Source organism: Thunnus thynnus, chromosome 9 (assembly GCF_963924715.1).
Source record: "Thunnus thynnus chromosome 9, fThuThy2.1, whole genome shotgun sequence".
NCBI lineage: Eukaryota > Metazoa > Chordata > Actinopteri > Scombriformes > Scombridae > Thunnus > Thunnus thynnus.
In genome coordinates this window covers 21,115,289-21,129,878 of record NC_089525.1, presented here as the reverse complement: position 1 = coordinate 21,129,878, position 14,590 = coordinate 21,115,289, and the positions used below count along the sequence as shown (strand labels likewise).

At 40.2% G+C, this 14,590-nt stretch overlaps 1 protein-coding gene across 1 annotated transcript in view; it reads left to right on the top strand.

Moving 5' to 3' along the window:
• Positions 1 to 14,590, top strand: part of drp2 (dystrophin related protein 2) — an 88,495-nt gene that overhangs the window by 64,199 nt on the left and 9,706 nt on the right. The window contains exons 14-19 of the mRNA XM_067599648.1: positions 1,574 to 1,731; positions 4,126 to 4,292; positions 6,115 to 6,226; positions 7,098 to 7,234; positions 8,474 to 8,539; positions 13,615 to 13,680. Of these exons, the coding sequence (XP_067455749.1) occupies positions 1,574 to 1,731; positions 4,126 to 4,292; positions 6,115 to 6,226; positions 7,098 to 7,234; positions 8,474 to 8,539; positions 13,615 to 13,680 (706 nt within the window). The remainder of the gene's footprint in view (positions 1 to 1,573; positions 1,732 to 4,125; positions 4,293 to 6,114; positions 6,227 to 7,097; positions 7,235 to 8,473; positions 8,540 to 13,614; positions 13,681 to 14,590) is intronic.

The window sequence follows — 14,590 nt, the reverse complement described above, 5'->3', positions numbered from 1 at the left end:
CACAGCTAGTTTTGTCTTACATTATCTTTGAAGACTGGACAAAGTGAATTACCTCAGATGGTCAGTCGGTCGGTCCACCACTTTAACTGACTGAAATATCTCAACAACTGTTGAAAAGATTATTGTGATTTTTTTCCCACCCAAATACTTTGGTTACAGCAGAATACCTGCAAAACTTATGACACTCCCACCAGCTTCAGCTGTACTTTGTGTTTAGTGCTAATTAGCAAATGCTAACATGCTAAAGTAAGATGGTGAAAAAGGTAAACATTGTACCTGCTGAACATCCACATCTTATCATTGTCATTGTCAGCATGTTAGAGTGCTCACGTTAGCTCAAAGCACTGCTGAGCAAGTGCAGCCTCACAGAGCTGTTAGCATGTGGCTGTATTCTTCTTTATTAATTAAAGGTGGTCATTTCATTAACTGGCTCCACAATGCTCCAGTGAAGCCATGTTTTCATTGTTACTTACTTAGAAACTGATGTACACTTTACTTGGAGCTTTATTACCAAAACTGTGTGAGTGATGCAATCCCAACTTAGTAAAAAGATGGTTTCATACGAAATAGTAATTACTAAAAACATATCAAGGGCTTCACAAACAAACTTAGTAATAAAGGGACAGATTGTGCAGTTTGTGGCTGGTGTATCCAAATCCAGGAATACAATAATCTCACTGCAATGTCTACAGCTTTGCAGGCTGTGTGTTTCAGATGTAATAGGCCTATATACTGTGGCAGTGTCTCCATAAAACATGTCCAAAACTCATCTCTATCAAACAGCTCAATGTGAACATTGTAAATGTAAAAACGTCAATCATGTTGGTTATGAGGACTATATAGGGGATTCTGCTCAACATGCAGGTGTTAAAGTCAAGTGTTGACCCCATATGGTTGAATAAGTACACACAGAGGGGGGATACATGGGATGCTTATACTGGCATTGTGCAGCACCCTCACACGCCTGTCAGCATTCATCTCTTCAGAGACAGGCAGAGTCACAGTGAGTAAAGGCCTCATTCAAAACCTGACAAGACTCCACTTATGCAGCTCTTTCATCTCCAAGCAGACCAACCGGGCCATTAATACCGACTCTGTCTCTGTCTATATTTCACTGAGTGAGTTTTATCCCACAAAACAAGGTTTGGGAAACTTGTTGCCTTGAATTTGAGGTTCATCATGAAAAAAAGATGAAAAACAGATGTGTTGCTGTTGTGCTGACATGTCATTGGTGGTGTTAACATGACTGCATATAGTTTTTATGTTCATACTAATGTTATAGTATTATTTTCTAGACAAAGTTCTATATTTTATAAATTGTGAATGCTTGTCTTTGGAATTAAATTCTTAATTTACCTTTTGAAAAGTTCAGAACATGTAACAATAAATACAATTGCCCTAAATCAACAAATGTAGACATATAGGAAAAATGCATATATGATGATGATACACATACAAATAACTGTTTTTCATGCATACAGATGCAGTGAGCACTGTAACACTCACTGGTGTAAAATCTGATCAGTTACTGCAATATTGATACATTCCTGCATGTATGTACTGGTGGTTGCAGACTTATTTCGTCAGGTGGCTGGTCCTGGAGGTTTGACAGACCAGCGTCACCTCAGCCTGCTGCTCCATGAGGCCATCCAGATCCCCCGCCAGCTGGGTGAAGTCGCTGCTTTTGGGGGCAGCAATGTGGAGCCTAGCGTCCGCAGCTGCTTCCGAATGGTGAGGACAGAGGGAGGCACATGTATGTCATGTCTAAACACAGTCACAGATAGGCAACAGTGCATGTACAGTTTGTCACGCACATGAACACAGACACTATAGAGAATAAGCACATATCAAGTCATCAATATGCAGTAGGTTGTGAGTCCACCCTGCTCCATTTGACTGGATATATACTGTATGCTGGCATTGATGTAGTTTTATGTGTATTTATTATATCAATGGCATAAAGTCACTGTTAGACTAGCTAATCTATTCCAGATACAAGTGAGTTACTGACTAGTTATGTTGTTGTCGATGCTAGTTTCAGTACTTAAATGATAAGAAAGTTGAAGGTGACCTTGAAAACCCCTTTATTCATACTATTTCAGTATCCCAAACCTGCTAATCTATTAATTAGCATGCAGAAAAATGATGAGTGACCTCCACAAAATCAAAACAGAACATATCGCTGTCAAGAGAGTATTTCAAATACAGAAACAGAATTTTTAAATCAGTAACTTTAAAGATGAATGGCAAAATCAAGCCTTTGGATGCTTTCCATCAAAAGCCAAGTATGAAAAAAAGATGATGTCACACCAGGAAGCTGCCAGCTATGTGGAGCCCATTGTGATTTACTGACAGTCCGACTTTCATTAAGAGGGAGAGGAAGTTTAATGCACCCTCTCAGGAAGTCTTCTTGAAGCACCAAGTATTCAGAATGATGCCTTACAAAGATGCAGACATTACAGCGCATTAATATTGCATTGCGTTGCTTTTAATGCACATAAAATACAGTCACTTGTAGATAATGCATGATGTTACTACCCAACCAGAGACTGTAGGTCAAACTTAAGAAGTTTAAATGGGAAAGTTGCTTATAGAACCTGATCCATCGGGATATTGATATGATGAAGCAAAGTCACAGTAGCTAATGAGGAGACATGTTCAAAGCATGAATTCATTTCACTTTGCTGGTTCTGAATGCGTCTGAACTCGTACGTTTGCTGCAGGTTACAGAACTTTACCTTGTGACATTCACTTTGGAACACCGCATAATTACAGAGTGGTTAGAAGCGGTACAGAGCTTTTTTGGAAGGTGGCCTATGCAAAGCCTTTTAATTCCCTCATTTTCGAGGCAGATCCTAATTATACCCACTCTATTCTGGTCCATGCTTGCTGTATCAGCTATGGCTGATTAAAATCAATTCCTTTCTCTATTTGCTCCATGTCAGGGCATTTAGTTGCAGATGAAATATCCATGTAATGCAAACTGGGGGTGTGACCCATTTGCCCATTTATCATTTGGCTTAGAAATGAATGACAACAGATTGTGGAGATGTAGATACAGCGTTTGCTGCTACCTCACATAGATATGACTCTGCTGGTAGAAGAGTAGATGAATTTGACTTAAGACCGGAAAGACAGATTATGGCGATTATACAGAGCAATATGATGTTGCTGAAGGTGTTATTGTATGTGTGAGGTTATTAGGTCAGAGTCAACAGGGAGTTCTGAGAATTAGCTAACAGTGTTCACATTTAGTGATCATTTTCATACTTGTGAGAATATTGCATAGCTACGGTGCAGAAATCAAAGTTTTGATGGACAACTGAATGTTTATCACTCTACTTTTCCAACGATGTCCAAAGCATAACATCTGCTCAGTGTGCTGCTTTGTGATATAGCAGCATGCTCTGAATAATCAGTGCCAGTTCCAGGTGTTCGGTATGTGAGGGGCTGATATTTGACCCCCCACATGGAGCAAAGCTGGCTGCGCAAAGAGGAGCTTCTTCATCCCGGGAGACTCTACACCTCTGTACACCTTGCAGACTGTGCGATCAGCGTGCGCGCACACACACACACACACACACACACACATACACATTTATTATGCGACTCTGCTTGGGCAGTGGAGGAAGCCCCAGGGAAATCAACCTCTTAATGCATCTCTGATGCAGACTTAATGAGAATTTAGCACATCACGGATTTTCAGCGCTTGGCAAGTCATTCTTTTATTAGGTTGACTTCCTTTTTATCCCACTTTCTGGAATTCTCAACGAGGTATCTCAGGGAGAGGCGGACTGTGTGCAGGCACACAAACACAGACATACAGTACAGTATAAACACAAATACATAATTTACTTTATGTCTGCTGTGTTTTAGCTTTATAATTGTTTAAAATGTTGCATAAAAGCAAAAGATATCACAGTGTAGCACATCTTCTTTCACCCCCTCATATCGTTTGTATTCTCTTTGATTCCTTTTTTCACTGCAAGACCACATTTGGAAAGGAAGCACACCCTCTCTTCTCATTACTTTATGTACCTGGCCTTCTCTTGGTCTATATTTGGGTTGTTTACTGTCTCCTGCACTTTTTTCCTACCCTCCCCTCCCCCCACCTTCTTTGTCCAGGCCCCAGGGAAACCTGCCATTGAGGTGCCTCACTTCCTGGAGTGGATGAGCCTGGAGCCTCAGTCGATGGTGTGGCTGCCTGTCCTCCATCGTGTGGCAGCTGCAGAGTCAACAAAGCACCAGGCCAAATGTTACGTCTGCAAACAGTGTCCCATCAAGGGCTTCAGGTAGGCATTCCTGTGTAGGTAAATGGACACACATGCAGATGTTATGTACATAAATGGCTAACATAAAATTAATCTTCAGTGATCCCAGTGGGTGAATTAAGCTAATTCAACATCAAATAAAATTAACAGAAAAGAACAAAGAACATGAAAATGAATGTAGTTACACACACACACACACAAAACAATAGAGCATGTCAAGAATAAAAATGTAAAAATGAATGGATTACAGCATTATGTAAAATAAAGGTGATGATGAAGTTTAACGTAAATATGTTTAAGTGTAACCAGGATTGGGCTGTTGCTAGTGTATGTATTATGAATGCAAAAGACATTTTCTTTAAGTATTTTGCACTTTAATTACAGCTTGTTAATAACTAGATGAATAAGAATATTACTCCCAGGAATATTTAAACTTTAAATGGAGAAGCCAGCTGGTATTTTCTGTTTTCATTATACTAGTGCAGTGCCCGTTCAAAATGTGCCTGTTTGGAATGGGCCGATTTCTCAATGCCTAGAGAGAACAGTACCCGGCCCCTAAACGCCTCGCATGCAGAATATCTGGAGACTACAATTTTGAGTTGAACCAAAGATGATCAGATGAACTGTAGTGCCCGTTCAAAACATGAGACGAGACATCCAGCACTAAGTCTTGAACATAGATACAAAGTTCCTGCACCTGAGGAACAGGAATAAAGCTTAACTCTCTAAACTTTTTAAAATTCATTGTCTATGGTAGTTCTTATGTGGGTTGCAATGGCAGAGTGGTGCTCTCCATATTTCCATTTGTTGACTTCACATGCAGAAGAAGAAGCAGAAGCATTATGAATATGAGGTATTTTTATATATTTCTGAATGTGCCTGAGACATCCAGCACTAAGTCTTGAACATGCCAAGTTTCGTTCACAGTACACAGTTCAATAGTAGAGCTTAAGTCTCTTAAACTTTTTTAAGTCATTAACACTACAGATGTAATCCCACCTCTGACCACAATGTGGGTTGCAATGGTAGTGCTGTCTGTATTTCTGCTCGTTGACTCTACAAGCAGAAGAAGAAGCAAATCAATGTTGTTTATGAGGTATTTTTTATATATTTCTTGAAAACCGCTCATCCAAACAACTTCACACATCAACCCTGCACTTCCTTGAGTCCCCAGCAAACCACCTGCCAGGTATGAAGTAGATTGGATGAACAGTTCTCAAGATATGTGAGGGACAAACATACACACAGACATCCAGACAGACAGAGAGACAGAGATTCCTTGCTTTATATATAGAGAAGAGAGATACTGTATCAGCAGACAAAGGCTTGTTGAAGATGCTGGAGCTAAGATACTATATATAATAATTGGAGGAGGATCCGCACACACCAGTCTGTGCAGTATTCATTTAGTGAGGCAAGCTTCAAGTATGACTGCTTGAAGCTCCCTCACTGAAAGCTTTCCTCAAAAAATGGTTATTGTGCAGTTGGAAGTGTGCAGATACTATTCTTATCATTATTAGAAAAATATTCTCAATCTTTGATAAATCTGGCACTGAACAGAATTATTTATTTATTAATTTATTGAATTCACCTTCTCTTATCTCTATACCTTGGTCAGAAAGCACACAGCCAAAATTAACCACCATACATTTTTTATTAGTATGCAGGAAAGGGATGTGTGAAAAAAGCATGCATGTAGACGAACAAAGATACATAGACACACATCAAATCTGACACATACACACACACACGCACACACACACACATAGAGACACACACACACTCCTCTCTCTACTCTGTCCGGTTCTCTTGCAAAGCCTTTCTGTTTTATTGATCTTGACAGGTATCGCAGTCTGAAGCAGTTCAATGTGGACATCTGCCAGACATGTTTTCTAACCGGCCGCACTACCAAAGGAAAGAAGCTGCACTACCCCATCATGGAGTATTACACCCCAGTAAGACAAACATTATGTAGCGCTCTAACTGAATACAAATTCAGGGCTCCAGGGACGTATAAAACTCAGCTGTACTCAAGAAAAATACCACTATCTCCTGATTCCTTCTGCCAGATATAGATTAGGCGGCTCTCCACTCTAAGATCTCTATCATCTCTAAGTGTATACTGTTACATATGCTTACATTGTCTCATCCAGCAGCGACTGAGTGCCACTCATCCTTTTTGGCTCACATAGTGCACACATAAAGTGCTGTTTCGAGCACACATTTTGCACTAAATCCCAATAAAACCAGAGTCTTAGGCGATTGCACACACAGTCTCCGAAGTCGAGTTAATTCCAGAGGAGTAGCTGTGGCACCGTAACTGAAGTGCTGGAGTGTACTGAGATGGTGCCAGATTTAATCTCTAATAAATTCTCATCTGTAAAATATGGCAAAAGGCCATCTCTACAATGATTTTTTTTTCACTGGACAATATTTTATATTAGCTGGCAGCAGTTATTCACAATAGCTAGGTGGACAGGTGCCCATAGATTTCTACTAGATGATAGAGAGCAGGAGATAGAGAGCCAGAGAGACAGAAAAGAGGGAAAATTTGAAACAACATACTGTAGAAAGGGAAGGAAGCTGAACTTGAATGAGAAAGCAGATGGGTGAATAAGTTAGTAAAGTCAAAAATAAGACAAACCAGCCCAGAGACAGGGTGGACAAATTTCAGATGTGGTCATTTTGTAGAAAGCACATTTCTAAGAATTCTTAAATGGTGTAATTTGTCTCCCACCCATTCACTCCCGCTGCCGCCGCCGCCGCCACCAACTCTCAACCCTCCTCCACCCCTCCCCAATTCCTCGACTCATAATCACAATCCAGACAACCTCAGGAGAGAAGATGAGGGACTTTGCCAAGACTCTGAAGAATAAGTTCAGGTCAAAGCAGTACTTCACCAAACACCCTCAGAGAGGTTACCTGCCGGTGCAATCTGTGCTGGAAGCTGAGAGCTCCGAGACGTGAGTCCCACGCGTAAACACTCTCACAGACAACTCTCTGTCTCTGCTTTTTTGTCATATTTCTCTCATTTTCTCTCACCATGCAGACACCTGCTGTTGCAGGCTAATTATCATGCTCTGACAATTTCGGGCACTCTGACTCGCTGAGATGGGTTAAAAGGCACAGCTCAGTATGCAGAATTAACATAATGTTATTCCTGTGATCTCAGTGTGGGTCAGACACTCTGTTCACATGAGCGAGTCTCACCCAAAGGGAAAAACAAGAGCAATGAGACTAAAATCCATGAGATCATCAACAAGCATAGCTTAGGGCTACGATAGTACCCAGAAAGATTTAGCATGATTATAGGCCCATGTTTTGGCTGATTGTGTCACAGTTGGGGTCACCTTTTATAACCTCAAACAAACATTACACGAGTTAATGAGTTAAACCTTCCATACACTGACATAGAGCAGAAATGAGAAGTATTCAAATCTTTTACTTAAGTAGAAGTAGAAATGTAGAAAGCTATGTAAATTAATATTCCATTATAAGTAAAAGTCATGCATTTACTGTAGTAAAGTTTTGAATGCATGCATAAGTATAGAAGTATTATAAAAATGCATCAAAAGTAATAATTATGCAAAATGACCCTTTTCAGAGTGTTATATTATTGCATTTTTATTATCACTGATGCAGGGGGGTAGGTAACTCCAACTCATTTTTTTACTCCACAACTCATGTTTCAGAGTCAAATAGTGCAATATAATGGATATAAGTTTCTTCAAAGTACAATGATTAACATTCGCAATGGCCATATTACACATTTACAAGATCATACTTTGGAAAATCAAAACCCTTAAGCATGAATGTGCCACCGTTTTTTGTCCACAATCAACTTCTTTTTGGGAAAACTGAAAACTATTTTACAGTATTCCATTTAGTGTTCAGTGTAACTCTGTCTTCCAGTATAGTATATAAGTATATTATAAAGTAGAAAAAATGGAAATACTCAAGTAAAATACAAGTACATAAAAAATGTACTTATGGTCAGTAATTGAATAAATTTAATTAGAGATGTTTTACCGTTGTAACATTGTGAATTCAATCTTGTTTTAACTAACCTCTCTTATTCTGGATTATTGCAGTAATGTGTGTGAATTAACTTTGAGTTAGGCTTTGCTGCAACCACATACACACACTTGCAGACTGTAAAAATGCCTTGGTGAGGTGTTATTGTTGGTTTCTGTTTTTCCCAGGCCGTGCTCCTCACCTAAGCTGCCCCATGCAGACACACACAGCAGGATTGAACATTATGCCAGCAGGTACGTGTCTCGCTATGCTGTGCAATACATCCAATAATTACAAAAAACTCTCCTTCTTTCACTTTCCGCTCTCTGAATCAACCCCCCTTCCTCTTGATATTAACTCCACCCCTGTTTCCACCTCTTTGCCTCCTCTGTCTTCCCTGCTCCCTCACCCTTAGTCTTTGCCAAACACTGATTGAAGTATTGATTTGGCTGCGTTGTACACTGTACTCCAGCAAGGGTAGAGACTGTACTACGCAGCAGTTTCCTTCACTCCTATTGTCCACACAAACACACGCTGGCACACATAAGCAGAGCAGTTTGTGGCTGCTGTGTGTGGAGGTCAGCGGGGTTCAGCGTGCCTAGCGGCTTGTCACTTGCTAGGGCAGTGAGCCCATTGGTCACCTGGGAGCTGTCAGTGTGGATTAGTGTCTGTTTGACAGGTTATAAACAGGGCACAGCACTGGACCCCCACACTCCTGGCAGCTCTGCCCACAGTACTGCAGAGCTGAACACACACGTCCATTTCCACTGAGCTGGCTATGTGTGTGTGTGTGTGTGTGCGTGTATGTGCGTGCATGGCTGTGTGCACGCTAGTAAGTGTGCCATTGTTACATTACTTCCCCGAGGCTCTTACACACAACTGCTTTACACCCTGCCAAAACAGAGGGAACACACACCAACAAGAGAGCAGACACAATTGTCCTCTTTACCCCTCTTATCTCTGCCTTTCTTCTGTTTTCTGTTTTTATTCTTATCTTTGATCCCTCTCTTCTATTGTCTCCCACCCACATATTCATTTCTCCCTATTTCTCTATTTCTTGCTCCCTCTTTTCAATTCTTTGATATCTCTTCTGTTATATTATCTAACACATTTACTCATTTGTTACCAATTACAGTACAGTACAGTGCATCAAACAGCTCTTGAATTGTGTTGGTCACTTAAAAAAAAATCTTAGCCAGTGTGATACTGTAGCTACTTACAGCCTTCATCCAGATAAAAAAAAGTGGTAATGACAAAACAATTTAATTTAGTAAAGATAAGACATGTTCAGAGATAAAGTTTGTTCTCAACGTGCTGAGAAAAATGCTAGAAAAACTCCCACAGATGAATAATGTTTTGTATAAGTGTCCTCTGTATCTCTATAGTATCATAGCAACTTTGCTCAGCCTCTCATCTTATTGCATGTCAAGAAGCTTCTTTGTTTCTCATGCATCTTGTTTTATACATAAGAATGAATCAGGAAGGCTCTTCATTTGAGACAATAACATACTGTATGATTCCTCAGGCTATGCTTTCAAACAGTGTTCTGTATTAGTAACACTATAGTTCAACACCCTGGTTTGGCATCTATAAGTAGTATATAATCAATTAATAAATGGTTTATAAGACAGTATGATGTAGTTGTAACCATTATATGAAGCAGCTGTTACTGTATGTATAAACAGATGTTGAATACTTGATAAAACAACATACTTGTAATATTATGCTGATGTCTCCATGTGTTCTGAACACATTTATAAAAGTTTTAAAGCATAATGGCTGCCAATAAAAACTTCTATATTTTTGTTATTGTCAACAAATTCTATTAAAAGAACAAAACTAACAATACTTTGAGACTCATGAATATATACTTTTATTTTTAAAAGGCTCAGTATTTTCCTAAAACAGCTAGCACTGTAGTTTTTAGCTAATGTGACTCAAACAGGAGTAAATAGTGCATTTGTTTTCAGCTGCAGATTTGGTGCTCTAGTGAGTATTTATGGCAGCAGGACGGTTTATATGGGATCGACTCAGAATAAACTACAGTGCCAATGTTTATCATAATGAAGGAACATGTCAGCCAGTGCACCAGTGTGGTTCATTTATGTATTTTTAAACATTTTTGGACAAAAATGGAGATCTACGGTACTGAAACAAAATCAGAGATGTATAGATTCAACTCTATGGTAAGTTTAAGGTAGTGGTTGTATTATTAGTAGTAGTTGTTGGATTGGACTACATGATATTATAAGATGTTTTCTTATTTCTGTCCCTCCTTTCCACTTGTAATTCACTGACCAGTAGTACATTGGTCCAGCGTGCCATGATATTTAGACACAACAACAACAAAAAAAAAGAGCAGTGTGCTTATTTTCCAGTGTGATCTGAGCACCGTGATAACAGAAGTAGACAGTCCTTATTATAGCGAGGGTGAGACTTCTATCTGCACTCTGGCAGCATGCAGAATTGACTTCAATCGACTTTTCTCTCTTTCTTTCCCTCTCTCTCCTGTCCCTCTACCTGTCAGTTCATAAACGATATAAAGGGAGAAATCACATTTCTTGTTTGAATTCATTCCCCGCGTTAATCGTAACTCAGCACTCACTTTGGACACTAATGGAAAGTCAAGCTGATATCAAAAAACTGGATGTCATCACTGTCAGGTCAGTGTCTGAATTTCTTCTCTTGGGATGACACATTAGACAGGTGTGTGTAGGAGTCTGTGTGTGTGTGTGTGTGTGTGTGCGTGTGCATTTGTGTAAAAGTGCCCTTCAGCCAATGAGGGGTATACGTGTTACTCCATGGCAATAATGCAGTCTCTAGCCATCTCAGGGGAGATACGTTATTTGATGTTTGGGGTGAGGAAAGCCAGATTTGTCGGCATTTCAAACACAGAGACAGCCTCTGTCTCTTCCTCTCTCTCTCTTTCGTCCTCTCTATCTCTCTCTCTCTTTCTCTTTCTCCTGCCCCTCCCCCCCATGCCGATGCAGAAGTAGAGTTCATTCCTTTCATCATCAGTGCTGGTTCGACATCTTATAGAGGATGGATGAGAAGAAGATAATAAAAAAACTCTTAGAACTCTGTCAGGATTTCTCCCCTCTTTGCCTTGCTCTCTCTCCAGTTTCTCATTTCCCTTCCACATCCATTTACATTTATACAAGAAGCACATGAAAGAAACACACATGTATGCACAAGACACTCACACACACACATACACACACACACACGCAAACTATTTCCTATTACTTTCTGCCCTTTGCTTTCTCATTTGCTGTTGTCCCTGACTGAGACTCTGCTTTCTGGTGAATTGTGTCGCAGATTGAATTATGAGTAGTCAGGTTCAGAGGCCGGGCCCCTATAACAGGACATGGATAAATCCTAAATTTCTCAGTGTTAAGGTCTCACTGGAGACTGGAAAGAAATGAGACGTAATGTGAATGTCCCTGACAGGCTCTACATCACACACCCCTCCTCCCACCATCACTCACTCCTTCAGCTGACGACATTCTGAGAAAGATGATGCAGCATGGAGGGTGTCAGTGCGTGTGTCTGTGTGTACCGCTGCAATGCTGCAGTATAGGTTTAAGACTGCTTTCATGTCATGAGTGTGTGTGTTTGTATGTATAAGTATGTATGGGGCCAGCCACAGGGCTCCCAGCACATTTGCATCAGGGGGTTGGTTATCTGTGCTGGTTAATTACCTTACATGAAGGAGAACCCTATCCTTGGATCATCTAACACTGTTATAAATCATTAACACTTGATATTCAGCAGACTGCACCAGTTTGTGATGAATCAGATTGGTGGTGTAGCCACTTTCATTCATTCACTTGTCTCATCCTACATCTACTTCAGATCATAGCTTCCTACATTTTCTTTTCAGTTGCCAGAGTATGGGTGACCTTGTTGCATTCAGGTGTGAGCTATATATGTAGCTGGAGAAAGCAGAGTGAGCATTTTTCATTGAAGAAAAAGTAAGAGTTGCTGCGTTATGAACTATTGAGGCTCCTGTTAGGGGGAGATGATACTACATTTAATTAGTGATAAACGGTTATCAACAGGAATACACACACTAAGAAAACACTACCAATAAACACTAATAAATAAACAGCAGTTTGTGTGTTAAGGAGGGCAGACTGGCTCCTAGAATATTAAAAGATTATCAGTATATTAGCCAGAAAACACCAATAATTGTAGATGCACACTCAAGTGAGTGAAGTGCAAACAACTGAGTAAGATGTCAACTCATGTAAAGAAAAGTTGTCGCATACTTAAAGAGTGTAAGAAGGTATGCTAAATATTTTAACAACACAGGAGTAGTGTGAGTGTTTGACTACTTTTGTTGTTTCAAGCTTGTCTATTAGTAGCAATAACATACACAACAGTAATCATTAGCCAAAATATGCAACACTTTTATATCTTTGAGTCATTTGGTTTAAGTGTCTTGCTGAAGGACACTTCAAGATATGGACAGGAGGAGCCGAGGATTGAACTGCCTACCCTGCAATAAGTGGACAACGCAATTTAAGTTTTGAACATGAATCATCATTTTTACACAGTGAGGTGATTGTTCAAGCTGTGATTTTTCTTTTTTTCTGATTTTTTTTTTTTATCAAACCTAACAGAATGACCACCCTGTATTTTAAATACACTTTTTCCCCCCTACCACAATATTTTTTATTTTGTGTTATAGTGAAGCAGCTTATAGAGCAGCGTGTATGGTGCAGTTGTCCACTGACAGTCAGCAGGATGTAATGCATAACTGGAAGCGCTGTCCTTGGTCCTGGAAAGCCACACAGCAGCTCACTTGCTGCTTCCACACACACACACACACACACACACACACACACACACACACACACACACACACATACACACACAGTTGCTGTCCATGGTGCTGGACAGCAGCACATTTCTGAAAGGCTGTTTTATTGCCTGCATGCTAGTAGATGCTACAGTATTTTATAAGAATTTTATCCTCCCTCCTTGTGGACATTTTTATAGCTCATGCTGTGTGGCAGATAGATTCTATATTATTATTTTTTTGCATTTCTGCAACTCTGCAGTCTTGTCAGTCAGATTTGTCTGGGTGGCTTGCTGTTCAGTTGCAGTCCATAATAATAAAGTAATCCACAGTACTTGAAAGGTTAAACCGTACTTATGTTTGTTTTATCTTGTATTTAAGAAAACATAGTTCCCCAGTGCGTATTACTTTTGCTCTTACTAATTTACTCTCACGTGTTTCTCTTTTGTGTGTCTGTTTGTATACATATGTGGGTGAATATGTGTGTGTGTATGTCTTCTCCTTGGTGTGTGTGTGTATATATAGATTGGCAGAAATGGAGAGCCAGAATTGTTCATTCTTCACGGATAGCCTGTCTCCTGATGAAAGTCTGTGAGTATGCTGCCAACCCCACACTACAAACCCCCCTCATTATAACCACAACCTTTACAAGGATTATGTGTGTCTTTTGTGTGAACACCCTTTCATCTTGATACACCGAATGTTTCTGTGTCTATGTGTGTGCTCACGCCTTGTACATGTATGTTTGACTGTTAGGGAAAGATTGGGTAATCACATAAATAATCAGCTGCATAATGAAAATGACCCACAGCGAGCAGCGTGCACACAGTGCCCCCTTCATCATGCACATCCCTGCTGTGATTAAAGTCTGTGGCATTGAGTAGATACACAAAGCCCCACTGAGGAGAAAGAGGGATGTCTGTGTATTTGTAGAAGCTGTCTGAGTGGTTGGGCGGTGCCGAGGTTAGAGCGGTGAGAGGAATAGGGATGTTTGATGTAAATGAGGCAGCCAGTGAGGTGAGTGGAAAGCTGACAAAGTGCCAAGTGGAGAGAGAATGGTTAAGGTTGTTTGAGATCATGTACTAGTATGCGTCCATGTCTTATTTTGTTGACATCTGTGTGGGCTGTCAACCATTTCCTCCTTCTCTGAGATGGTCCTCCCTCTTTTTTATCGTGCTTTAATGTCAAGGTTGCATGCCCAGCAGCTCCGTGCAAAGTGTTGTCTGGTCCCCCAGGGCTCCAGGTGTGCATCTGTGTGTATGTTTTGTGAAGTGTGCTCATTATTTCTTTTCATATGTCTTTTATATGTGTGTGTGTGTGTGTGTGTGTGTGTGTGTTCTGAGAGAAGGCTGTGATTGACACCACATTAAAATCCAGTTTTAGGCTCAGACTACTTTGCAGCAGTGCAACACTTTTTTACTACTGACATCTGTGCTTCTAAAGTCTGCTCCCTATGTCTCTGTTGCCATGTGAATGCATCTAGAGTGTTGCTTGGATGGAG